Source organism: Artemia franciscana, chromosome 15 (genome assembly GCF_032884065.1).
Source record: "Artemia franciscana chromosome 15, ASM3288406v1, whole genome shotgun sequence".
Lineage (NCBI taxonomy): Eukaryota > Metazoa > Arthropoda > Branchiopoda > Anostraca > Artemiidae > Artemia > Artemia franciscana.
In genome coordinates this window covers 3300866-3328640 of record NC_088877.1, presented here as the reverse complement: position 1 = coordinate 3328640, position 27775 = coordinate 3300866, and the positions used below count along the sequence as shown (strand labels likewise).

The 27775-nt window shown below is 33.5% G+C and overlaps 1 protein-coding gene across 1 annotated transcript in view; it reads left to right on the top strand.

Annotated features, from left to right (window-relative positions):
- LOC136036652 (chromosome transmission fidelity protein 18 homolog) overlaps positions 1 to 27775 on the top strand; it is a 61523-nt gene that overhangs the window by 21043 nt on the left and 12705 nt on the right. The window contains exons 4-8 of the mRNA XM_065718952.1: positions 190 to 373; positions 2707 to 2833; positions 6713 to 6796; positions 12914 to 13087; positions 19288 to 19579. Coding sequence (XP_065575024.1) covers positions 190 to 373; positions 2707 to 2833; positions 6713 to 6796; positions 12914 to 13087; positions 19288 to 19579 — 861 coding nt within the window. The remainder of the gene's footprint in view (positions 1 to 189; positions 374 to 2706; positions 2834 to 6712; positions 6797 to 12913; positions 13088 to 19287; positions 19580 to 27775) is intronic.

Sequence of the window (27775 nt, the reverse complement as noted above, 5' to 3'; positions counted from 1 at the left end):
AAAAGTATTTGAGCCTAAAACAGTTACTATTTTTTTCGTTTATTTTGTTTTAATTTTTAGCTTTCCATTATCTTTTTCAGATGCAAAGTGACTAAAAGTATCTGAGCCTAAAACAGTTACTATCTTTTAAGGTATTTTTCTTTTATCCATTTTCTCTTTCTTTTTATCTTACGGTTTTATCTTTTTTAGATGCAAAGCGACCAAAAGTATCTCAGCCTTCAACAGTTACTAGCGCAAAGACAGCGGATGCCTTGGAGAACCTTTTTGGAAGATCTTCCCCTGTTAAATCCCCATCACCTATTGATCATGATTCTTATCTAGACAGGCTAGAAGCTATTATATCAACAAAAAATGCTGCCCGAAAAAATGCCAAGTAAGCTTTCCCTCTTGGTCATTTCTATGATTCTCTCTTAGTGATTTTATTGATTTTGATTTTATTCATGCTGAAACTAGTGATTCTATGTTTGTATTCATAGTGATTCTTCTTTAGATTAAATAAAAAAAACATTTTTTTTAACTGCAAGTAAGGAGTGACATCAAAACTTAAAGCAAACCGAAGTTATTCCGTATATGAAAGGTGTTGTCCCCTCCTCAATGCCTCAATACTCTTTACGCTAAAGTTTGACTCTTTCTCACAACTCTACTTTTTAAAACAGTAAAAAAATTTAGCGTAAAGAGCAAGGTGTTGAGGAGGGGACAACCCCTTTCTTATACGGAATAATTTCTGTTCGTTTTAAGTTTTAATGTCCTTCCTTACTTGTAGTTAAAAACTTGTTTTTTTTTTTTTTATTTAATTTCTGAACGTTTTTGAACTAATGCATGTTTTGATTTTGGCTGACCGTACATGAACAATTAAAACGAACTTTGCATATGAATTTTTTTTTGCCAAATATTTTTCTCATAGTTATGATCGGACGATTTTGAGAAAAATGGGTGGATATTTAGTATATACAAATACAACCTTGTCCCAAATGTTGATAAAAGTGGCGATTTGTACCATTTTCTTTGCAAGAGTTAAAAACTCCAGAGTTTAAAAGTATTTATTATATTTTTTCTTATTTTTTTTATAGAGGGCTTAGACCAGTTACATTTAGATATTTTGGAATATACAAATTCCCATTAAATTAAACAATTCGAGATATTTGTCAACAAAGTGATAATCAGCCGAATAAGAATTAATTAAGAATTAGTAATTCTTTGAACCATTTACAATTAAAACTAACTAAGAATATTGAAAAATATTATGTACAAAAAAAATCTTTTGCACAAACTGTAATAGAAGTCTGAAATAGTCTGCGTCACATCCAGAAGCCTTTATGAATAGGGAAAGACTAACTTAAACAAAAGATGAGAAAAAAGATATGCTCTACCAGGAGACAATTTATGCTTATACGTGTAATAGTATTTAGCAGAAATTCTGTCTTATGGCTATTGTATTGTTACGTGAAATACCATTTTGGACATTGAATAAATGTGAGTATGTCTCGATTTTCTTTTTGTTTTTGGCATAGCATGTTTTTTATGTTATATCTTTAAATATATCAGTTAATCTTTTTTGTGGTGATAACAGCTTCCGGAAGTGAAGCCGAGATATTGGGATTTTATTGTTATTTCTACAATTTTTTTTAATTGTCTTATTAAAAGTTTTACCTCTTTTTGAAAACTTTAATTTCGCTTTCATATTTGCATGTTTGTAAGTGTGTTAGGATTAATTGACTTTCAATATATCCATGTACCTATATCAAATTGGAGCCATGTTTGTCAGCTGTTTTCATTTTCAGCTGTTTCAAATTGAATTTTCATTTCAATTGGCAAAGAAAAATCTGAAAAAAATGTGTTTTTGCCATAATTTTTTCTTATAATTATAATGCTCGTTGGTTTTAGGCTCAGTAACACAGGAATACAATTTATGTTAGAGTGTAAAAAACCATAAAGCCCATCAATCAGCTGTCAAATCTAACCTCAATTCCAAATCTTATTAAGGTTTTTTTTTGCTTGTTGAATAAGTTCGAAAAAATTTAAATGTCAAAAAATGTTGTACTCCTGTAAAAAGCTGGGAAAATAATATTTTGTTCTCCTGTGAATGATGCCTTTTGGTTTTATACCAAATAACACAGGAACGTAATTCATGTCAGAGCGTAATTGCCATAAACCCTTCAATCAGCTGTCCAACTCAACCTCATAAGCATTAGGCTGTATAATAAGCAAAAAGAAACATATTTATTGGCAGTTAAAAAAGTTAGAAAAAAAAATTCAAAAGTTAAAAGGAAATGCTGTTCCTATAAAAAGCTGATTAAAAATCATGATTTTGCTCTCCTATGAATGATGGGTTTAGGTTTTTGGCCCAATAACACAGGAAAATAACTTTTATAAATGTATAGATACTATCAAGTCCTTCAGTCAGCTGTTAAATCCAGCTGATTTTGTTCAAGTTATATAAAAGTTGGGAAAAAGTTACAAGTAAGTTTTGCTCCTACAAAAACTGAGAAAAAATTTACATTTTTGCTCTCTTTCATGTGATGTCTTTTAGTTTTGGCCCAATGACACAGGGATGTAATTCCTTTTAGTCTGTACAAACAAAACATTCTTCAATCAGTTGTCAATCTTACCCTTGCATGCATTATGTTGCGTAATATTCAAAGAAAAAACTTATTTAAGTTAAAATGATCTGATTAATAATATGTTATAACCAAACCTTTATTTTAGATCTGAATTACCTTTACTGCGACGTCGCAAATATGCGTTCCGTACACTACCAGACGTGCCCTTCTTAAGTATGACCAACGAAAAAGGAGAGAGGATGTATATGCTACTGAAAGACCAAGAGCAAAGGGTAATTTGGTTGTTACATATTTTTAACTAGACAATTTTATTGCTCTTACGATTACAATTTGAATGCTATTACTACTAACTCACTGCAGCACCAAGCCGCCTGAGGCGAACACAGCTACGCACGCTCCATCCCAATCTTTTTAAAGCTCCCCATCCCTCCATCCAAATATTTTCAAAGCCCTCCTTTTACACCCCCCCCAGAAGTTCCCATTTTTCTTAAAATCTCTTCTTACGACATCCTTCCACCCCATCAGAGGATGACCTGCTTTTCGTTTAGCCCTAGACCAGTGGCTCCCAACTGATATTGGGCTGTGCCCCACCTAGCCATTTCTAAAATCCTGATGGCCCCCTCGTAAAATTTAAATTTCTTTATTCAAAATTTTAGGTGTATTCATCTGACGGAAGCTTAAAATGCAATTAACTAGCTATCTTTTTTTTGGTCGTCCGCTACAAATACTTTATACTAATGAAAATTTTGTCTGAATACAACACTCTTAATACTATGTATGACGTCATTAAATTACTATCGTGTATCTGTTTTGCTCTTTAAGTTTATCTGAATGAGACATCATTCACTTCAATTTTTTTTTTGTTCAAAATTGAGGCTCTGATGTATAGTCATCTCGAGGATGCGCGTCCTGCCCATAACCCACCAAAATATTGCCATGCCCCACCGGTGGGGCTTGTGCCCCACGTTGGGAATTAGGGCCCTAGACGGTTGGCCGACAATTACAATATTTGCCAATCTGTCCCGCAGAATGTGTTCTAGCCATCTCATCCTTTTTTGCATTATAGCCCTAGAAAGCTAGGTTGAACCACATTTTTCGTATAGCTTACTGTTTGAGATACAGTCAGTCAGTCAGATACACAGTCTATAGGCAAATTACTCATCTATAAAATTTTTAAAGAAAGTTTGTCCGAAAAGCGATTGTTTACCTTACGTTTTTTTTGGGGGGGAGGAGGTTGTCGAATCATTACTTTCTTGAGATCAATTTCTGCATACCTTTTTTTGACGAAAAGCACAATGCCTCTTAATCGTATGTCCAAAAATGAAAGGCTCCTGAAATAGGGCGTCAACCTTTGGTAAACAGCTAAGAAGTGATTTTCCTTATTGCTTAAGATGGGGGACTGTAATTCTCCTATATGATATTTTCGGCTTTTAAGATTGCAATGGCGCAGTTTTAATTCTCTCTCTCTCTCTCTCTCTCTCTCTCTCTCTCTCTCTCTCTCTCTCTCTCTCTCTCTCTCTATGTCTCTCTATGTCTCTCTCTCGAGGGAAAGAAGTGTCCGGATTTGTCCCATCACAATCCGACAGAGAAATCTATCCGGACTAAGAGGATTAACGAAAAGGTAGATAGCACAACGACCAAATAATTTGAGAAACAAGTAGCAACAAAAAAAAAATCCTGATGTTATACTTACAGCTTTGCACAATAGTGTGCAAGGTGTCAGAAAAAAAAAATGACCTACCTTAAACAGTTTTTCCAGTATAACTTTTGATAGCATTAATAAACCAAACTAGGTTTTCTTCCTTGAGACATAAAGGTTAGATGGCACTCTTACTAATTATTGTAGAACTTTTCACCAAGTAGTGTCTCAGTAATTAAGGGTGTCCGATTCAACACACTTCCAGTTCAACCTTGACCTCCCCTACTCATTATAATCTTTTTTTTTGAAACTTATAAAAATATTTATGCTTGTTTAGTATTTTTTTTTGTTCGATGTTTACGCTCATTAGTCAGGACATTACTTTTCTATTAGGTTAAGCATAAGATAATTTTTTATCTTTTTTCTTATCTTCTTCTTATTAAGACCATAAAATATGGCCAAAAAATATGGCAAATAAATATGTATAACCTTTCAATATGTTCTTTTCTTAGTAATGAAAGTTGACCTGTCATGGCATTATTGCCGGATGGATCTGCGTTATCAATCAAGTTATGTCCTAAAGGACAAAGATCCCCCAGTGAAGCAAAATTGCTGATCAGTGAAGCAAAATGTTTTCGTATTTAAATAGGGAAACACTTGGTGAAATTTTTCTTCAATAGTTTAGTTCAAATAGTGTAGTCAAATTTTTGTATTCAAAAAAGAAAACACTAGGTGACATTTTGTTCAATAGTGTAGTTTAAATAGTGTAGTCAAATTTTTGTATTTAAAAAGGAAAACACTTGATTTAAAAAGGAAAACACTTGATTTAAAAAGGAAAACACTTGGTGACATTTTTCTTCAATAGTGTAGTTCAAATAGTGTAGTCAAATTTTTGCATTTAAAAAAGAAAGCACTAGGTGACATTTTGTTCAATAGTGTAGTTTAAATAGTGTAGTCAAATTTTTGTATTTGAAAAGGAAAACACTTGATTTAAAAAGGAAAACACTTGGTGACATTTTTCTTCAATATTTGTTCAAACAGTGTAGTCAAATTTTTGTATTTAAAATTGAAAACACTAGGTGACATTTTTCTTCAATAGTGTAGTTTTAATAGTTTAGTCAAATTCTTGTTTTTAAAAAGGAAAACACTTGGTGACTTCAAATAGTGTAGGTTAAAGTATATTTTATATTTTATGGATTTACATGTTTATTTTCCATCAAAAAAAAAAAAAAAAAAATTATAGAAAAACAAAAACAAAAATACTGTTACCAAAGAACAATTTCGAAGACGCTTTCGTCAGCAAACTGCTTCCGGTACCCTCCATTTCTTTTTTGCACTTTGATCGCAGGAATAGAAAATCTAAATAAAGAAGATAAGTAGTTTTTATCAAACAGTTCGTGGTAATGAACTGTAAATAAGGAGCGAACCGGCTCAATAGTAACCAGAACTCTGAAAAACGGAATTTTTATACCAATAGATACATCAAAAGGATCGGATTTTTATGCTGATTTTAAATATATAAGTTTCATCAAGTTTAGTCCTACTCATCAAAAGCCTAAGAAAATTGCCCTATTTTCTATTCTATTATACTGCTTTTCTTTGTTATATTAGCTTTGTTGTGCTTGATATTGTTGAGTTAAGTGTACTTTTTGATTTGCTTGTTTATTAATTTTAGTTTCTTTTCCATTTGTGTATAACTGCAGGCTCGTAAATAAACATTTATCAAATGGTCAGAACACTTTAAGCCACTTTTAATCATTTCTCAAGGGAAATAGCGTCTCATTTTTCCAATAAATCAGGGCTCAGCCATATTGTGAATAGAATGACGTTCAACAACTATGATTGGAGCGCAATGAAAGAACAGATTTTTAGTATTTGATTATTCCACCCATTTGATCTTAGATATGTTTGAAAAATAAAGATAACAGACAGCAATTGTAAATGAACAATTGAAAAAGGTAAATAAATTAAAAATTAAATAGATAGAAAAATAATAAAACAAAACAGTAAACAAATATAGAAAAACCTAAAATTTCACTGTTGCCAACTTGTGCTGTCCTACTAATGTATCTTCTTTTTGTTTTGCAGCTTTTTAGTCTTTGATTATTCCACCCATTTGATCTTAGATATGTTTGAAAAATAAAGATAACAGACAGCAATTGTAAATGAACAATTGAAAAAGGTAAATAAATTAAAAATTAAACAGATAGAAAAATAATAAAACAAAGTAATAGACGTATATAAAAACCTAAAATTTCACTATTGCCAACTTATGCTGTCTACTAATGTGTTTTCTTTTTGTTTTGCGCGCATCTCCAATGTAAATATTACATCTTCGATGTAAAAAACCTAAAATTTCACTGTTGCCAACTTGTGCTGTCTACTAATGTGTTTTCTTTTTGTTTTGCAGCGCATCTCCGATGTAAATATTACATCTTCGATATAAAAAACCTAAAATTTCACTGTTGCTAACTTATGCTGTCTACTAATGTATCTTCTTTTTGTTTTGCAGCACATCTCCGATGTAAAGAGCCATAAGCCTGGGACTCTTTTAGGCGTTTCTATATCTGTCCTAAAATTACAGTTAGAAAAAGAGGTAAGATTAAGAGAATTGTTGCCATGCAAGTGTGGTTCAAATATAAATCTGTTACAAATTTGCTGCTGTTTATTCTCTGTCATATTACATGGATTTAAAAAGTCAATTTTTTTTTTAACATAAATTCGCTTATTACATAAATCTGAGTGGAGGAGTCGGATGGGAATGCAGTTGGATGGGTGGGTGGTCAGTTCGGCGGGAAAGTAGCCCATTGAAATATTGGTAGAAATTTCCTGAAAAACTCAAAAAAATTACTTTAAATCAATCTAAAAACCTGAAAATCAAGTTAAAAAGGGACACTTTCTTCCTCTTGGATGGAAAAATAGTCCATCAAACTAATCATAAAATAAAAAAAGGAAGAAAAAAGAAGAAAAGCCGAAAATCTAAAAAGAAGAAATAATAAAAAAACTGTAAAAAGCGGGGTGAAGACTGGTAAAGAGCTCATAGGACTAATCTCAAAATCAAAAAATAAACGTAAAATCAATATGAAAACCTTTAAATCAACTTAAAAAAACAGGACTTTGTTCGTGTGGTAGGAAGATAGCCTTGGAAAAAAATTGTAAAATAACTGAAGAAAAAAGTAAATCCATTAGAAGAATAATAAAAGGTATAAGCAGTATGGAATATAGCTTATTCATATCTTACCTTCTTACCTTCTTACCTGTCTTACCTTCCACTAATTAGGAACACGAAGTTTTTCTACTGGAAGTAAAGAACGAAGCTGTAGCTTAAAATGAAACAGAGTTAGTGTTTCGCCGCCTATGCACCATATACGTGCGCATAACAAACAAAATATTTTGTTTGCAAAAATATTTTGTTGCAAAAAAAAATGCACTAAATCGTATTATAATTCTATTCTACAAGGAGTCCTGTATTTTCTTGTGTTTTCAGTAAAGATCTTCTTTTTCATAGTGCATCCGCCTATGCATTTACACTATGGTGCATCGATGTATATGGTGCATCCGCCTATGCACCATATACGTGTGCATAACAAACAAAAATATTTTGTTTTTATATCTTAAAAATGCACTAAATCGTATTATAATTCTATTCTACAAGGAGTCCTGTATTTTCTTGTGTTTTCAGTAAAGATCTTCTTTTTCATAGTGCATCCGCCTATGCATTTACACTATGGTGGATCGATGTATATGGTGCATCCGCCTATGCACCATATACGTGTGCATAACAAACAAAAATATTTTGTTTTTATATCTTAAAAATGCACTAAATCGTATTATAATTCTATTCTACAACGAGTCCTGTATTTTCTTGTGTTTTCAGTAAAGATCTTCTTTTTCATTGTCCTGTGAAAACAGAAAGAAATCATCAGTCGATTTATTTGTACTAGTTTTATAGATTTAACTTGCATAGGCCTAACCAATAATTGTAGAGGCTTTATTCAACTTCATTCTTTGTTTCCGTCAGCAAAAAATTGTCTTTTTCAGGTATTTTTTGCCCATTTAGGCTTTAAAAGGGTGAACTTACAAGGTATATATATATATATATATATATATATATATTTATATATATATATATATATACTAGCTGTTGGGGTGGCGCTTCGCGCCACCCCAACACCTAGTTGGTGGGGGCGCTTCGCGCCCCCCCCCCCCAAGCCCCCCGCGCGCGTAAGTCGTTACGCGCCATATTAGTTACGCGCCATTGTAGTTGTGTCCCTATGTCCCACCTGTGAATATAGATATATATATATATATATATATATATATATGTTTTTAACTACGTAAAACTTGCGAATATACAACATTCTTTGCTGTCCCATTGTCTGTGCATATAAATAGATTGTTTACCGACTCTTGAAAATGCAACATATAATGGTCCATGGGAAAACAATCCGTATTCAGATCTATACCTCATGATTCTAATGATTGCCCTTGAGCTTTGTTGATGGTGATTGCTAATCTACCATTCCCTGTGTCGCCATCGTCATTTATATATCCCCTTGTGCCCCCCGGCATCCCCTTTGTAGTTTTGTCCCTGTGTCCAGGTCGTCATTTGTGTCCCGGTGTCCCAGTCTGTGATTTCTCTTTGAGTGTCCCGGGCGTCATTTATATTCCATGTGTCCCGGTGTCTCGGTCGTCATTTATATCCCCCTGTGCCCCCCGGCGTCCCCGTTGTAGTTGTGTCCCTGTGTCCCGGTCGTCATTTATATTCCCTGTGTCCCGGTCGTCATTTGTATCCCGGTGTCCCGGTCTGTATATACATTCGTTTTTTAGTTTTGTTTTTCTCCTTTATTTTTTTCCTTTTTTATTTTTTTTTCTTTTTTAGTTTATTTAGATTTTTAGATTTTTTAGTTTTTTTATTAGTTTTTCTTTTTTTTTCTTTTTAGTTTTTTTGTAGTTTTTACCTTTTTTTTAGTTTTTTTTAGTTTTTTTTACTTATATCCTGGTCGTCATTTATACTCCCTGTGTCCCGGTCGTCATTTGTGTCCCGGTGCTTTGTTGATTGCTAATCGAACATTCCTTTTGTCCCGGTCGCTTTCTCTTTGAGTGTCGTCATTCATATTCCCTATGTGCCGGTGTCCCGGTCGTCATTTGTGTCCCGATGTCCCGGTCTGTAATTTCGTCAGTTGAAAACTTATGATGAAATAAATTTTTAATTTTTTCCCTTTTTTTGTTTTTAGTTTTTTTTTATTGGTTTTTACCTTTTTTAGGTTTTTTAGTTTTTTTCTTTTTTCTTTTTAGTTTTTTTTGAAGTTTTTATCTTTTTAGTTTTTTTATTTTTATTTATATTTTTTTAGTTTTCTTTTTCTCCTTTATTTTTCAGTTTTTTCCTTTTTTTTAGTTTTTTTTCTTTTTTAGTTCTTTTAGTTTTTACCTTTTTTAGTTTTTTTTAGTTTTTTTAGTTTTTTAGCTTTTTTTATTTTTTTTTATTAGTTTTTAGTTTATTTTATGGTTTTTTCATTTTTTTAGTTTTTTTTTTAGTTTTTTATCTTTTTTTAGTTTTTTTTTAGTTTTTAAGCTTTTTTAGATTTTTTTATTTTGTTTTCTTTTTTTTTTGTAGTTTTTACCTTCTTTAGATTTTTGCTTCTTTTATTTTTTTTAGCTTTTTTAGTTTTTTTTCGTTTTTTCTTTTTAGTTTTTTTGTAGTTTTTATCTTTTTTTATTTTTTTTGTATTTTTATTCATATTTTTTTAGTTTTCTTTTTCTCTTTTATTTTTCAGTCTTTTCCTTTTTTTAGTTTTTTTCTTTTTTAGTTTTTAGTTTTTTTTTTAGTTTTTTACCTTTTTTTAGTTTTTTTTGTTTTTTTAGTTTTTTAGATTTTTTAGTTTTTTTATTAGTTTTTAGTTTTTTTTGTAGTTTTTGCCTTTTTTTAGTTTTTTCAGTTTTTTTTAGTTTTTAGTTTTTTACCTTTTTTTAGTTTTTTTTTAGTTTTTTAGCTTTTTTAGTTTTTTTTCCTTTTTAGTTTTTTTTTGTAGTTTTTACCTTTTTTAGTTTTTTTTCTTATTTTGTATTAGTGTGAAATAATTCAGACGTCATATGCGGACAAACATGACGTCACCTGATCCACAGATCCACACACAGACAACTTATTTTTATATATATAGCCACTATTAGAAGTCAAAAGTATTTGTGCTCAGCGGCTAAAAAAAAAAAAATGGTAGTGTCTATTTCAATGTTTTTTTTTCCAAAATGTTAACATGTCGTGTAGGCCTTGCACTTAAACCTTAATAATTCAAGCTAGATTTGATTATGATAAATATGAATTAAGGGCCGAATTGTTAAATTTTGATGTATTTTTAGATTTTTGTTTTAGCAATAGTTTATGGTTATCAGTGTATGCTTAATCCATTGACATTATCGCAATTTACATCTTCATTGTAATGTCCAAAACTGGTTTTTGCCCATCTTCACTTTTTTTTCAAATCCTTTACAGGGCGTAAATTGAATGCGTTAAAAGTTTCACAGGACGTAAAAGGTTTCTGTCTGTAATTTTTGCTGTGCTCGGTAATAATTGTTTGTAGCAAGTGACCTCCAAGTCCTTTTTTTTCTCTTGGTTATGAAAATTAACGTTCCACTTGTTTCACCTTCTGTGGGTATATGGCGTGTTGTCCTATTTTTTTTCCCTGTTTTTTAATCTTTTTTGTTTTATTTGGCTTCCTTTTAATTTTTATGTAAGATTTGCTTGATTGCCGATGTATTCGACGGTAGGCTAAAGCCTATGGTACCACAGTGGATGGATGCTCGTCTTGGCAATGTGGGGTCAGGGGTTTGATTCCAGCTGCCACAAGGCTGGGCAACCAACTCGCCACCAGTCCCTGTAAAAAAAACCCAATTTGTAAATTTGTCAATTTGACAAATGTCAATTTGACATTTAAAATGTCAATTTGACACCCTATGCGCCATCAATGACTCTGGAAGCTCTATTTCCTTTTGGTGATCAGTGCTGACATCAGTGATCAGTATGTGACATCAGTGCTTGCTGCAAAATATTTGATTCATTATATGGTGCCCAAAACATTAATTATTATCATGAAAAGGTTGAAATCATGAAACATTTTTTCAATATTAAAGTTTAATTATTATGGGGCTAAGGTTATGTTTAGAATGGGGAGCTCACCACCCCAAGATGGTTTGCCAAGTAACTATAGAGCTTTCATTCGCTTTATCAATATTTAGCCAAGTTCTTCTAAGTAGTTCTAAAGTTTGTGGAAAAAAAGAGAAAATTCTTCTTCTGTGTTTTAAGTCACTTTTCTAACAAACCTTAAGAATGGCGTAGTAGAGCTTTGCTGTGTATAGTATAGTATGGTGTATGTATAGTGGAATGTATAGTATGGTATAGTATATGCTATACTACACATATACTATGTATAGTATGGTATAGTGGATGAAAGCTCATGCTTTTGTTTTTATTTATTGATGCATGCGCCTTGAGTGACAACTTTAGGCTATAAGTTGCGTGGCGAATCAAGGGAAAGACTTGTGAAACTTTGGTGAGTCATGAAACCAATACTGAATCTTCACCCTAATTATGTCGAAAATCAAATATGAAATGATGACATAACAACGATAAAAATGATGACAACGGGTGAACTTAGTTTGACAGTGAACTAAATAGAATAAACAACTAAAAGTAGGATAAACAACTAAAAATAAAAAACATAAAATACGAATAGCTCTATATAAAAAAAGATAGCCCGGTAGAACATGTCTTAAAACTTTTACAACTGTTTGCTAGGAATGACTTTACTATTTTATTTAATTCACTGTCTTGATTAAAAGTTTGTCCGTTGCTATATTTATGTTTTCATTTTAATTGTGAATGCAAAGGCAGTATAGGATAAGAAACCTATATATAAAAATTTGGTTGAAGAATCCTTTTCTCTTTCTAGCTTATTTTTGGGAAAAAATGGGAGGGTACGATCATGTTATATAGTTTTCTCCTTTTTTTATTTATCTCTTTTCTGTTTTATTTCCGTAATATTTTTTGTGACGTATTCCTGCTTTTTTATTTCGTACGAAATATTATTATTTCGTACGCACTGAATTATTCCTGCATTTTAGTACGATTATATTGCATAGTTTTCTCCTTTTTTTTATTTTATTTCTTTTCTGTTTTATCTCCGTAATTTTTTTTCTATTCTTGCAATTTTATTGCATAAAAGAATGGATAATTTTGAAAGAACATTAGATATTTTTTGAAGAGTTCTCAGAATCTAGATACTTTGTGGAACTGGTCGCGAAGCCTCTGGTTTGTTATAGAGGCGCTCAAAAGTCCCGGGATACCTTCTCTCCGCCAGGGAGCACATGGAATCTTATTTCCTTGGTAAATGGAAATTATTAGAAAGGAAAATTTTTTTAGTCGATATTGTCTCCCTGATATCTAATTAAACTTTACGTGAGTACCTAAGAAAGAGGCACTCGATAAGCATCCAAAAATTTACATAATTTAGTTTTACTCTGGACACCAAAGTTTTTGTTAGCCCGTATAAATACAAGGATTTTGTTTGCGGGCTATATCATTCCTGAAAATTACTTGTAATTTTGAAAGTACATAGAGTATTGGGGAACGTTTTTTAAAGAGCTCTAGGCCTAGATATTATGTGGGACCATTCATGAAGCCCGTTGATTTATAATTTATTTATTTTTACATTTTCAGAAAGAAAGAAAAGAAAAAGAGAAGAAAGAGGCACTGGAGAAGCGACTAGAATCCTTTGGAAACTTGGAGTTTAGAAAGAGGAAAAGACACAAAGAAAATAAAGTTGAATCAGGTGATTCTTCATGGCTTGAATCCTATCGCCCCAGGAAGTATTTCGATCTTCTAAGTCATGAGGTTAGTTCTTTTAGTACGATTGGAAACCTAGTTGTCTAGTAAAGGGCTGCAAATATGGGATGTTGCCAAGATACTCCTAATTCTAAAAAACAACATTTTTATATGATAGAATGACAACTAAAAAAACTGTGTTCTTTGAAGTGAAGTAATTGATTTGTTAGAAATTGACTTGATAGATAGATAGATACATGTTTATATACAACAATAATTAAACCATATAAAAAAACAGCGCAAATGCCTAATGGCATACTTTAGCGCGTGGTATATCACCAAAAAAAGAAAAAGAAAAAAAACCGTCATTACTTCAGCTTAGACTAATGTGCACTTCTTATGGAAATCGAACTTCAACACTCACAACGGAAAATATTATGGGAGACCAGCAACCAGCACGACCTTAACCAACGACCATCTTAACCAACGACCAGCAACATGATTTCTTAATAACTTCAGAAATTGGTTTCTATCATTTCAATTTCTCACAGCTATTGGAATTAAATTCCAAACTTTGGGACCAGTATGACACAAACTAAATCCCACTCACACCGTTGGCCTAATTTCAAATGAGACATCAGAACTATGAGATGTTGGGTAGTTCTGGAATTGTAAATTTGTCGGGAATAATCGTGGGAAATTTAGTGAAAGTTGGGCCAAAAACATAATTGTGCATATAATTAAAAAAAAAACTGTAAATAAAACATGGATAGTAGATGATTAATAATTAACAATAGAGATGATAGTTAATTAGAGATAATGAATTATTAGCTATAATGTTCCCTAGCCATTGCAGATGTCTTTTAGCAGAAACAAATAAGAAGGTACTACATCTGTGTTCGTGTTAGAATCACGGAACAAGTTCAGAGTTCTATTCACCAATAAATACAGAATGGAAATAAAATGCTCTTATTCCCTCTCAAAAGGCTCCATGGTCAGTGATTCTCTATGACTATCAGAATCGCAAAAATCAAATACAATAAATGGAAAGCAAGAATTTTACATATAATAATAATAATAATAATTTATTTCTTACCACAAAAACACTGTAAAAGTATTAAAATGTAGAGTAAAAACAATGAAATATACAAAAAAAAAATACAAAAAAAAACGAAAAATAATGACTATAGAAATTTTTTTTTGCATTAAATAAATATAAAAAATTAAATAAACATACACACGCACAAAAAAAAAACAACTATAGAGAAATAAGAAAAACAACATTAAATGCAAACAAGAAATGAAATTAAAAAAAAAGAAAACAAAAATGCATATGGAATCTTGCATATGGTCTAAAATATGCCGCATGTTATGTAAGATACCAAAGAGCCCTCGTCTCTCCTCTTGCTTTAATATAGGGTTTGTTCCGTTTATCTTTATTTAAACTAAGGCTACCTAAAGATTATTAAAATAAATCATTAGGAAAATACATATTAAATTTGTCCATGCAGATCGGTCTTGTTTGGATTACGCCTCGTTAATACAGGTGGGATTTCTATTTTGGATGGGTAAGAGGTTTTGTTTCCCCAAACCTCGTTGGAGTTAAAGAGGTTTCGTTCTCAAACCTTGGGTATTCTTTAATAGCATAACTCCACGGATAAACTAAAAAAAAAAAAAAATGCTCCTTTCGCAGTATCTTAAATGCATTTTAAAAAATGAAAAAGTGCATGTTAGAAAAAGTGCATTAAAAGTAAGGTTTAAAAAAATTATTGCTCATATTTTTATCTTAGCTAAGTGCCAAGATCTTATTCCTATTCAAGAAAAATGGATTCTAAGCGTATAAAAAACATTCGACAATTTTGTTTATAACAAAATTTTTAGGCATCAAAGTTCAGTGTCTTTTTAGTAGCATCAGAGTTCTTAGGCGATTTTGCCTATCATTAAACTTCTTCTAGGTAAAGCTGTTATCAGATATGTAAAGCCTAGCTCTGATCCCAGCATAAATATTAAACAGTAGCAAATATTTCTATACCCTCCATTGAAGAATTTTGGGACACATCAGTCGCACACCTCTCTTCATAACTCCACCTTCGCTATGATTTCATTGAATGCCACGTAGCAACTGAAGCTATTGCTTTGACGCTTTGGTAACTTGCCAAAGCTTGAGCTGTGATGTGTCACATCTCTGAGCCGAATTTTTGCTGCTGTTTAATATTTATACTGTCGCTCTGACAGAAGACGGTAAATTTCTTGGGATGAAAACTAGCCAGTGATGTTACGTGGATCCTGGTTGGTTCATCTGATTGAAGTGAATATCTCTTAAGTTCTCCTATAGAATTATTTTATAAGAGATTTTTCGGATGCTGGATTTTTTAGCATGCATGTTGAGTTTTTTTTTGTTTAAGAAAAGCACTAATTGGCTGAGAGAAGGAACCTCCTGTGCCTTCGTTTCGGTACCAAGACCCTGTCTGTTCCCCGATTACGTTCCATCACCCCCGAACCCTACCTGCCCGCCCACAACAGACCGTCTCGCATGACATCTCAAAAATTGCCCAAACTGACTCCCATCTCCGCTAAATATTATCGCAAGAGTTTTGTCGAGCTGTATAATAGCCAGGAAAAACTAATCATTAATTTTTTTGTTTTTTATTTACTTTTTCTTTTTGACGTTTTAGCTAAATTTTGACTCATCTCATTTATGTATTTTGTACAATGGAATATATTCGACGTGAAGTTCAATTCTTTCGATATGATATGACAACCATACTATGAAAGAATTTTTTTTTTTAATTAAACTCTATCCTATTCTGAATGGGGGATTGATATACATTTAAATTTTTGTCTTGAAGTATCGAATAAATTTTTTGAATAAATTTTGTGAATAAATTTTTTTTCCAGTAAATTGTCAATTAAGTGTAAAATGAAAGAAATATTAATAAGCGATTTGATTCATTCTGCAAAACCAAGACGGTAAAGTTTTATACAGGAATATGTATTCGAATAAAATAAAAAAAGTTGTCGTCTCTTCTCTGTAATAATTTTTGCATGTTTCATTTATTTTTACCTTTTTTCTTTATTTGTATTTTTATAAATATATTTTCTTTAGCCATCACTATGAGTCAGGTGCTATCTGATAGCTAAATGCCTAATAAGTTTTGCTCTGCGGCATTTTTTATGCATAAAGTATTAAAAAACATTTAAAATAGACAAACAACGAATACAATAATCTTATAACTTGCAGAATAATCTAATTCGATGTAAAAATACTTAAAGTGTGTTCCAAGGCTCTTTAATCAGTTTGATTATTCGCATTATTTTGGCAAGGTTAGAGCTACTAAATTTCTAGAGATTCTATTCAAGAAATTCGTAATGTTCTCCAAACGAAAAGGCATATCTTCTATTATTTTGATGCTGAGCAAGAAAACTGATAATAATCCTCTAGTGGATCCTTATGTACTGGTCATTTTTCCAGGAGTGTATTTACTTCAGAAGACCGACTGCAGCGGTATCCTCCATCTCTAAAGGAGATGTATGATACAAATTTGTATGATTTGTAATTCTATCTACCAAGCTTCATCCCGATTCCTCCACTCCAAGCGTTTTCCAAGATTTCCCCCTCCAACTCCCCCCAATGTCAAAAGATCTGGTCGGGATTTAAAACAAGAGCTCCGAGACATGGATTCCTTCTAAATATCAAATTTCATTAAGATCCGATCATCTATTCGTAAGATAAAAATACCCCAAATTTCACGTTTTCCAAGAATTCCGATCCCCCCTCCAATTCCCCCCAATGTCACAGGATCTGGTCGGAATTTAAAATTAGAGCTTTAAAGCACGAGATCCTTCTAAATATTAAACAAACAAAAAACAAGTTATTTTAAATGAAAGTAAGGAGCGACATTAAAACTTAAAACGAACAGAAATTACTCCGTATATGAAAGGGTTTCCTCCTCAACGCCCCGCTCTTTACGCTAAAGTTTGACTCTTTCTCTTAACTCTACCTTTTAAAACAGTAAAAAACTTTAGTGTAAAGAGCGGGTTATTGAGGAGGAAAAGCCCCTTTTTGTACTTTTCTTACTTTTTTTTTGTAAAAACAAATTTATTTTGACATTGAGGAAATATATATAATTACGATTTCGGCTTTGTTCTGGTTAACAATATACAACTAAATTAGGTAGCTTATGAGGCAGTTGGTACTCATGTGGGAATTGTTCCTTGGAGGAGGGAGGGGGTATTTTGGGGCCCAAAATTCAAAACGTGTACAAACAGGTTAATTGCATGAAAAATATATTAAACTACAGAAAATATTAGTATTTGGTAGGGTCTAGGTGTAAAAACTTACGCCTATTGTTATTACCTTAGTTGGGACAAAGTTTGTGTAGCTGCAGCCTACAAGCTACCTAACACGACTTTATTTAGGCTACAATCGAAATCAGATAGCATACCACACTGCAATTATTACATGGTTTCCATTTTTTTTATTTGTTTTCTTATTTACTTGAAAGATGATCTTAATCTTCCCCCTCTCAATGACAGTCTTTTACTCTGCTAAAACGCTGAATGCCTCAAAAATTTAAGGTCCCGATTTTGACCATCCAAGCTTATTATTCTTAAACTCCTTTGTGGTTTATTAGTTTTTTCTTTGTTCTTTTTTGAACCTTGTAAAATTGATTGTATTTCGATGAAATCGCTACAGTTTTAAGAAATCTCCGCTTCAAAAGTTTGTGTTTATTTTCCTGACAAATAAGTTTAAATTTAAAAACTCTTCCTATCGTAGTTTTAGCTTGGTAGATTAATTTTAATAATGTTAACTTGGTAATGAGACTATTGTCTACCTACTGATTATGTCTAATAATCCATTATTTTCCTTCAACCATTAAGTTGCCAATCTCTTTCTAAATCTAAAATTTCTATTATGAGAGCTTTTTTTATGTTTCATATCACTCTCTAATTTATTTTCATTGGTTAACGCTTTTTATCACTCATCATTGCTAGCTAAATTCATAAGTTAAAAATTAATTTATCTAAAATTTAGCCCCCCCACCCCCCCCCCCCCCGAAGAATGTCATCCTACTTGTCTCCTTGTTTCACCCGTTTGCATAGTAAGTTGACATATTTTTGGTAGGTTCAGCTGCCACATGATTATAGTGGGGACGGAATATCAAATTAAGGCATGAATAAGAGAACATAAAGCTATTTTTGAGTTATTTTCCTTTTCCAATCTATCTAGGCATTGTTATTTGCAATTTTCAGTAGTTTGGTGCACTAGATTATGGATGCACAACATGACCAGTATTTGTATATGAAGGGATCTTCGACTCGGAAAATATTTTATGAATCACAAATTTTAAGTGTCTCACTTTTCGTGTCGAAAAGTTTGGGCCCTTAAAATTTTGCCATTTTGCACTCGCCCCCCTCATGTGGTGCACTTGGTTGATAAAGTCACGAGAAAAATGCGTTGAAGCACAATCAAGTAAAAAATTTAGCTAAGTGACTTCTTTACAAAACAGTTAGCACAGAAGCACAAAGTTGGCAAAAGTGATTATGCATATTAAATCTTAAAAAAAATAAAAGTGAAGACAATAATAATTTGGTTCATATTTTCTATCTTCGAATCACATCATCAGCGACCAAGTATTCAAGGGTGAGTGCGCCAGGGGAAAGATTTAGGGTATAATTTTTGAAAATATAAAGGGAAACCCGCTCCTGAAGTATTCATTCTCCCAAATAATTGTTTTGGTTGCGAGTGGATCTGTGAAATAATAAAACATCTATTAATAACCATTCATAAACATCTTTTAATCTATTAAGAACATATTTTGGGATAATTAATCATAACTGAAATAACTGTTGGCCTTAAAGAAAAAATGATCAAAAATGGGCTTTTTAAGGCTAAATGAAAATACTGAAAAAGACACGAAACAAATATTTCGAAAGGACGATCGCCTCTCTTCTTCAGCGCCAACAAAAAATAATTAAAGAAAATGTTGAAAAGGGCCGAATAAAAAACCAAAAACAAACGCGGAGTGTCAATTTAAAAAAAAACCTAATAAAAATAAATAAGAAAACAAAATTAAAAGACAAATAAAATTCAATAAAAGCCAAAATATGAAGAATTAAAACCAAATATCTAACAACCAAAAAATCGAGTGATTCACCAATATCCACGATGTGCACAAAACCTTAAAACTCTTGAAATGCCATCGAGGAAGTTCAAGTTTTTGGTTGTTAGTTTCGGTTGCTCCGTTAAATAACTGTTGATATTCCAGGCAACCAATCGAGCCCTCCTAAGATGGTTAAAACTTTGGGATAAAGTTGTCTTTAACCGAGAGGTCAAAATCCGTCCTCGATTGCAAGATGGCTCCGCAGTTGCTGAAGATCAGACACAAAGAAATCAGTATCAAGGAGGCAACAAATTCCAAAAGAAGTTTGTAACAACTGATGAAAGTGTAATTCAAGAGTTAGATGATAAGGGAAAACCGATACAGAAGGTGGCGCTTCTTTGTGGGCCACCAGGTTTGGGGAAAACTACTCTGGCACATGTTGTTGCCACCCATGCAGGTAAAACAACTTTTATTAGGAGGTGTTTGTGTATTCAATATATAATTTTCTTAGTGTTACCTCCCATGATAGTAATTTGCTGGTAGTGACACTTCTTTGTGGACTGTAGTATTTCTTTTTCTTTTGTCACCTTTTAGGATACTTTGACCCAAAGTTGGTATTTTTGTTTGTTTGTGGTAGGTGATGGTGGCTCTTGCTTGATGATTTCCGATTTTCTTAAAATTTATATGGGCATAGTTTCCTATTTAATCATGAATGAGGAGATTTTAGCTGCCAATATCAAACGGCTGGTAGATGCTGGGCTATTTCACCAGAAGTAGCCTAAGATGCTTAGAAGCAGATATGATGCACAGTCACCCTTCGGTCTTGAACGTAAAAAAATAAAAACAGTCCCCTCCCACTCCGTCAGGCACATACGTAAGAATTTATTTCTTCGGATAAGGGGCTAATAGAAAAAAAATGGGTGAATTCTAGACAATGCCGTATCCAGGGATGGGAGTTTGACCCACCCCCCTGAAATGTTTGTCCGATTCGTAAAAACACAACAAAATACGTATAAACAAGTCTTTGACACGTTAAAATTAAAATAGTAAACCCCCCCCCCGAACAAACATCCTTTATACGTCCTAGGGAAAACGGTAGACTCAAAGGCTCTGTTCTGAGTTTTTCTTTAATAAATTGATAGATAAAACATTTGAAATATTTCTTTGCTGGCGAACGTTAACTTAAACTCAAGTTTTAGTAAATTGGAAATTTTGGGCGAATAAGGCACGTTTTATTTTACTTTGGTACAACGAATATTTGTATCGTTGGCAACCCTAAGTTGTTTGTCGACTGACGTCATGTTTTTCAACTGATGAAATTACAGACCGAGACACCGGGACACAAATGACGACCTGGACACTCAAAGAGAAATTACAGACTGGGACACCGGGACACAAATCACGACCGGGACATAGGGAATGTAAATGACGACCGGGACACAGGGACACAACTACAACGGGGACGCCGGGGGCACAGGGGGGATATATAAATGACGACCGGGACACAGGGAATTTAAATTACGACCGGGACACAGGGACACAACTACAACGGGGACGCCGGGGGCACAGGGGGGATATATAAATGACGACCGGGACACAGGGAATGTTCGAAGAGAAATTACAGACCGGGACACTGGGACACAAATGACGACCGAGACACCGGGACACAGGGAATATAAATGACGACTACAATGGCGCGTAACGACTTAACCGGGACACAGGGAATGTTCGAAGAGAAATTGCAGACCGGGACACCGGGACACAAATGACGACCAGGACACCGGGACACAGGGAATATAAGTGACGACTACAATGGCGCGTAACTAATATGGCACGTAACGACTTACGCGCGCGGGGGGGGCTTGGGGGGCGCGAAGTGCCCCCACCAACTAGTTGTTGGGGTGGCGCGAAGGGCCACCCCAACAGTTAGTTAATGTATAATGGCTTCCTAGATCTTGAGAAATTCTCTTTTTGGTATTTTCATTGAAGAAATGAGAAATTTACCCCCATTCCCTAAATTTTGAAATACCAAAGATTTGGTATTTTGTATTCAATATTAATATAATTAACCATTCAAGAATAAAACTTTCTCGAAAGTCGGGGGAGGGTCATTGATAAAACTAACCTTTATTTTATAATATGGATAAGAAGTGCTCAGAAATACAAGAAAACGTAAGATTTCAGACTTTAGAAGATTCCGCCATCCCTAGGATTTTTTTTATTAATTTCTTTTAAAAAGAAAAAAAAATGTAGGAAAATAAAAAACATAAAGTAAACCCCCCACCCCCAACAAATTTTGAAAAATATATTTATAAAGCAGGTTGCATACGTATAAAAGTGAGATATTCCTCATGGATATCTCTTAAACAACAAGTAGATCAATAGGGATTTTTTTATATAAGATAGTGGAATGCAAGTTTAGATGAATATTTCGACCCTATATCCAAGGGCCGTCCTCAGCAAAACAACTGAAAAGAATAAAATAAAAGAACTCACATTAAAATACAATCTTTAAAACTAAGATACTAATGTATAATGGCTTCCTAGATCTTGAGAAATTCTTTTTTGGTATTTTCATTGAAGAAATGAGAAATTTACCCCCATTCCCTAAATTTTGAAATACCAAAGATTTGGTACTTGGTATTCAATACTAATATAATTAACCATTCAAGAATAAAACTTTCTCGAGAGTCGGGGGAGGGTCATTGATAAAACTAACCTTTATTTTATAATATGGATAAGAAGTGCTTAGAAATACAAGAAAACGTAAGATTTCAGATTTTGGAAGATTCCGCCATCCCTGGGATTTTTTTTATTACTTTCTTTTAAAAAGAAAAAAATTGTAGGAAAAATTAAAAACATAAAGTAAACCCCCCCACCCCCAATAAATTTTGAAAAATATATTTATAAAGCAGGTTGCATACGTATAAAAGTGAGATATTTCTCATGGATATCTCTTAAACAACAAATAGATCAATAGGGATTTTTTTTTTTATATAAGATAGTGAAATGCAAGTTTAGATGAATATCTCGACCCTATATCCAAGGGCCGTCCTCAGCAAAACAACTGAAAAGAATAAAATAAAAGAACTCACATTAAAATACAATCTTTAAAACTAAAATATTAATGTGTAATTGCTTCCTAGATCTTGACAAATTCTTTTTTTGGTATTTTCATTGAAGAAATGAGAAATTTACCCCCATTCCCTAAATTTTGAAATACCAAAGATTTGGTACTTGGTATTCAATACTAATATAATTAACCATTCAAGAATAAAACTTTCTCGAGAGTCGAGGGAGGGTCATTGATAAAACTAACCTTTATTTTATAATATGGATAAGAAGTGCTCAGAAATACAAGAAAACGTAAAATTTCAGATTTTGGAAGATTCCGCCATCCCTAGGATTTTTTTATTACTTTCTTTTAAAAAGAAAAAACTTGTAGGAAAAATTAAAAACATAAAGTAACCCCCCCCCCCCCCACCCCCAATAAATTTTGAAAAATATATTTATAAAGCAGGTTGCATACGTATAAAAGTGAGATATTTCTCATGGATATCTCTTAAACAACAAGTAGATCAATAGGGATTTTTTTTTATATAAGATAGCGGAATGCAAGTTTAGATGAATATTTCGACCCTATATCTAAGGGCCGTCCTCAGCAAAACAACTGAAAAGAATAAAATAAAAGAACTCACATTAAAATACAATCTTTAAAACTAAAATATTAATGTGTAATGGCTTCCTAGATCTTGACAAATTCTTTTTTTGGTATTTTCATTGAAGAAATGAGAAATTTACCCCCATTCCCTAAATTTTGAAATACCAAAGATTTGGTACTTGGTATTCAATACTAATATAATTAACCATTCAAGAATAAAACTTTCTCGAGAGTCGAGGGAGGGTCATTGATAAAACTAACCTTTATTTTATAATATGGATAAGAAGCGCTCAGAAATACAAGAAAACCTAAGATTTCAGATTTTGGAAGATTCCGCCATCCGGAGGATTTTTTTTTTATTACTTTCTTTTAAAAAGAAAAAAATTGTAGGAAAAATTAAAAACATAAAGTAAACCCCCCCCACCCCCAATAAATTTTGAAAAATATATTTATAAAGCAGGTTGCATACGTATAAAAGTGAGATATTTCTCATGGATATCTCTTAAACAACAAATAGATCAATAGGGATTTTTTTTTTATGTAAGATAGTGAAATGCAAGTTTAGATGAATATCTCGACCCTACATCCAAGGGCCGTCCGCAGCAAAACAACTGAAAAGAATAAAATAAAAGAACTCACATTAAAATACAATCTTTAAAACTAAAATATTTTCCAAATGGTTCTAGCATTATTACTTCGGGTTGAATAACTTCCCTGTACGTTATAATTAATTACGTCAAAAATCCCTTTATAGTGATAAAGGGATAAAGCCAAAAAAATGGATAAAGGGATAAAGGGATAAAGGCATAAAGTGATAAAGCCAAGCGTCACTAGAAATACAAACACCACTGTCAGCAGACCATATTGGTTGACCATATTGGTATGACCATATTGGTTCATATTGGTTGAATTAATAACACGTCTTCATTGAGCTACGTCTTTAGTAAATTTAGAGCCGTTATAGCGAATACTGACGTTTAAAATGCAGCTTAGACCTTTGTTCTAAATAAAAAACTTGTCCTCTCTTTGTTCGGCCGTAGGTGATCCACGTCCTCAGCCACAATTTAGCACGGTTCTTGACGGATTTTAATTCAGGATGTTCCTTCCAGATAGAACTACGGGTATTAGAACGCACTCAGATTAGAAGCACAGCAACTTCTTCAGCACGTTTTAAGCATTCAATGATACGGTAATACTAGACATTCAAATCCAAACGAGCTATAAATTGAATCAATTGCCTTGCCTGACCTGACCTCATTACCCTCATTGCAGAATCATTACCCTCATCACCCTCATTGAAGAATCATTACTCTCATTGCAGAATCATTACCCTCATTGCAGAATCATTACCCTCATTACCCTCATTGCAGAATCATTACCCTCATTGCAGAATCCTGCCTTAGACCATAGGTGGGCGTTCCTTGTTCACCTCTCATTTTCAGGGAATCTAATGGTCCTATGTCAATTTTAAAATTTCGGCCAACCTGCCTGAGACTCTAGGCAGGCGTGACTTGCTAAAAGATAACAAACCGTTTATTAATCCAATAAGAAAGGCATCCGCATAGGCAAACAAATAATAAAATCACTATAAATAGTAATATTGCTATGCTCACAAACATCTAGATGGGGTACCGACGTATGTACAAGCATAAAACACGATTAAATCCATTTTTGAGTATAAGTCCAAATTTCCAATATATTTGCCACTCTCCCGATGTACTATTCAATATATTTCCCAGCTATCAAATATATTGGAAAATTTTCAATTATAAGGGAAGAACCGAGCGTGCTTAACCTGAAAGAAACTCTACACAACTATTCCATTTTATTCCAAAATATATTTGCTCAACCCAGCGTGATGAACAGTGAATCCTCAGAAAGAACCTCAACACAACTATTCCATTTTAATTCAAAAATCAACGGCTATGATCAGTTATGAGAAAGCACCAGTACATAGCAGGTAGAATGGGACTCGGACATTAGCGAGGAGTCCAGTTAGAATAGCAATATATAAAACATTATTAGCATTCGACCAATCTCTTTTGTAATTCTTCTCACTTCTGTTCCACTTCTTTGCACTTGTGCCTATCAAATTACGGCTAGTCTGATTCATAGAGAGGGCAATAGCTAGGGGTATGGGGTCATAATCACGTTCATCTTCATCCACGAGCACTGTCGAACAGGATATAGCAGTAAAGCGAATGCAGTGATCAATATTAGATGAAGCCCCATTATTATGAATGTAACTGTAATCGAGGTCTTTTTCCACGGTTCGATAATTATTTGTGAGGGAATCTAAAATAAGACTAGGTCAGTATGCGTGGACTGGTTAAGCACATCACAGATGAAATCACCGATAAAAAGTCAATTTTAGCCACGCTTTTCTATGTCTGTGACAAGATTCCCCACAGAGGACCACGCGCTGGTAAATCGAGTGAGGGAAGCAATGTGTTTTTGGTCACGTGGCCGGTAAACATTGATGAGCACACAATCACTGGTTTTTATTGCAATGAAATTATCATTAGATTTATAGAGCAAAGGCGAAAGATCCGACAAACTTCGCTTAACGATGCAAGCTAGACCAACAGAGAGTCTCCCTTTGGTGCGCTGGGCATTTATAGTGAGCACGTAATGCGCACTACTCCTTCGCTACGCATTGACACTGACAAAAGGGAGAAAATGCTCTTGAAGAAATAAAATGTCGCAGTCTGACATTTTCTGTTTAATTGTGCGGTCCTTATCTTTATTCACATTAATATCAAAGGAGCATAAACTTAAGCCTCTCGATTCAATCATTTAGGGATATTATTCTTCTTTGACAGGCATTTGAGGCTAAAGGACACACGGGGGCTACCGCAGTTGGTGAATTTTGGATTCGCTACTTGGCAGGGGGAAGAAGTGGAGGATTCGTGCTGCTCAGAACAAAGAGAACAGTGCACAGACCTGTCACAATTGGATATTGTGTGATTAGGAGACTGACATTTGTCGCATCAACGTGGTGATCTCAAACATATGAACTCGGAACACTTCCTACCCCTAATAGGGACTCTACTTCTTCTTTTGTTATAGTTATGTTGATTAAGTGTTTCACCCATGACCTAGCTTTGCTCCGTGGTTGGGTTGTTTATTGTGTTGTATGTTTGATTTAAATAAAGAATCTTACAACAAAGAAAAACTTGTTAGATTTGTCACAAAAATAAGCACTTGATGGCTAGATAGTAAAATGCCTGTTTGTTTCCCTCACTTTACTTACCTGCCTCAGATACAGTTTATTACACAGAGAACGGTTTATTACAGACAACTTTCGTAGCTCGTGGCTAATTTATAGTTACAAACATTACATATTAAACATAGAAGTTAAAAATACTGTCACAAAATTACATATTAAACTTAGATAAACATAAACATTACAGCATTACATGTTAAATATAGACATAAAATACGGCACAAATGAGTTACAATATCGGTTTGTTCGTGCACGTATAGGTGTCAGTTCGAGTTTTTTTTGGTCTTTCTATTTGGCGGGGCATCAGCGGAGAGAATATCACGGTGGGTTGGGTTTGACAGCAATGCTTTTCCAAATCTCATGATGAGATTGCTCAATCTTCTCAAGGCACTGGATTCCAAGAATCCAGAGGAATTCAAGGTGCCAAATTTGTCTACGAAGCAAACACCCCCTCCCCTCTGGAGAACCAAATAAATATAGAAGCAAACCGTTGTTCAGTTCCCATTACCAAGATTATTCCCTTATATTATATATTATATTCTTTTATATTTTATTTTCAAAAAAGATGTTTATCCCATGTAGTGCTTGTTGAAAGAATTCAAACTACTATGTAGTTTAAACCTAGACCACTCATTTTGACAGCTGAGAGTTTTCAAAAAGTAAATCTAATAGGGGCGACTATAATAATCTGCTTTCTGGGGTTATTGATACTGATCGATCGTAAAAATAATCATTTTTACTGGACGTTGAAGTGCTTTATTTTAGCCTTCACTTTCCAGGTTTTATCTGCCACAGGCAGGTTCGGGTTGAAAGCTTTGACGGCTTTAGGCCCAAGTGATTTTGCCGCTCCTTTTTTGCAAGATTTTTTGGGAAGTCCCCGAAAATTCGAGGATACTAGAAGCACTGAGCAAAATGCAGCTGACGAAGCAAAAGTAATGAAAGAGAGAGGGGATGCCGAATCCTCAGCTGCCATTCTTGGGAGAAATCTGATATTTTTTAAGTGCCCACGGAATTCGTATGTTGTTTTTAAAATGACTTTTCTGTGAATAAGCCCCGTGGTACCAGAGTACACCTGACATTTTGACGATAAATCACATCAGTTCAGTTTTCGTTAAGAAAAAATCACTCAGTGATAATTTGTTGCACCCCCCTCGCAATATGCGCCCCTTGGTTCGGGCCTAGGGGACCTATTGATAAATCCAGGCCTGGCCACAAGTATAAAAGATGTTCAGCAAGTATGAAATGGTTGGGTCTCTCTGTTTCCACGTCACTTTCGTCTACTTGCTCTCCGCTATTATGTCCAGCGTGCTGAAAAGTATGTGGGTTGGTTACGGAAAAATTTCACCAAATTGTGGTCAGTATAACCGAAAACGACTATGCCGTCTTTATTCTAGTTTTTGTACCCCTGCTGTTTTTTATCTTTCTGGTTTTGCTTTCCTCCTTCGCAAGAAGGGTACAAAGAAAATACGCTCCGGATATTTTAAGTATTGCAAGTATGTGCTGCGTCTGCCTCGGTGGTATCGAAATCATACAGTCGTTTCTAAATTTGACATCGTTGATGCGCCTTCGCGACTGAAACAATTATCTACAGGTATACTCCTGAAACTTAGCAAATGATTGGTGTTTTTGACCCTCTTTGGCCATTTTTTGAATTGAGGTAATTTATTTATGTTGTATGCTTTTATGTTGTTATGTTATTTATGTTGTTATGTTTTTTTCTTGTTTTTTGTTTTTGTGTTTACTCCACAGTTTTATGTATTTTATGG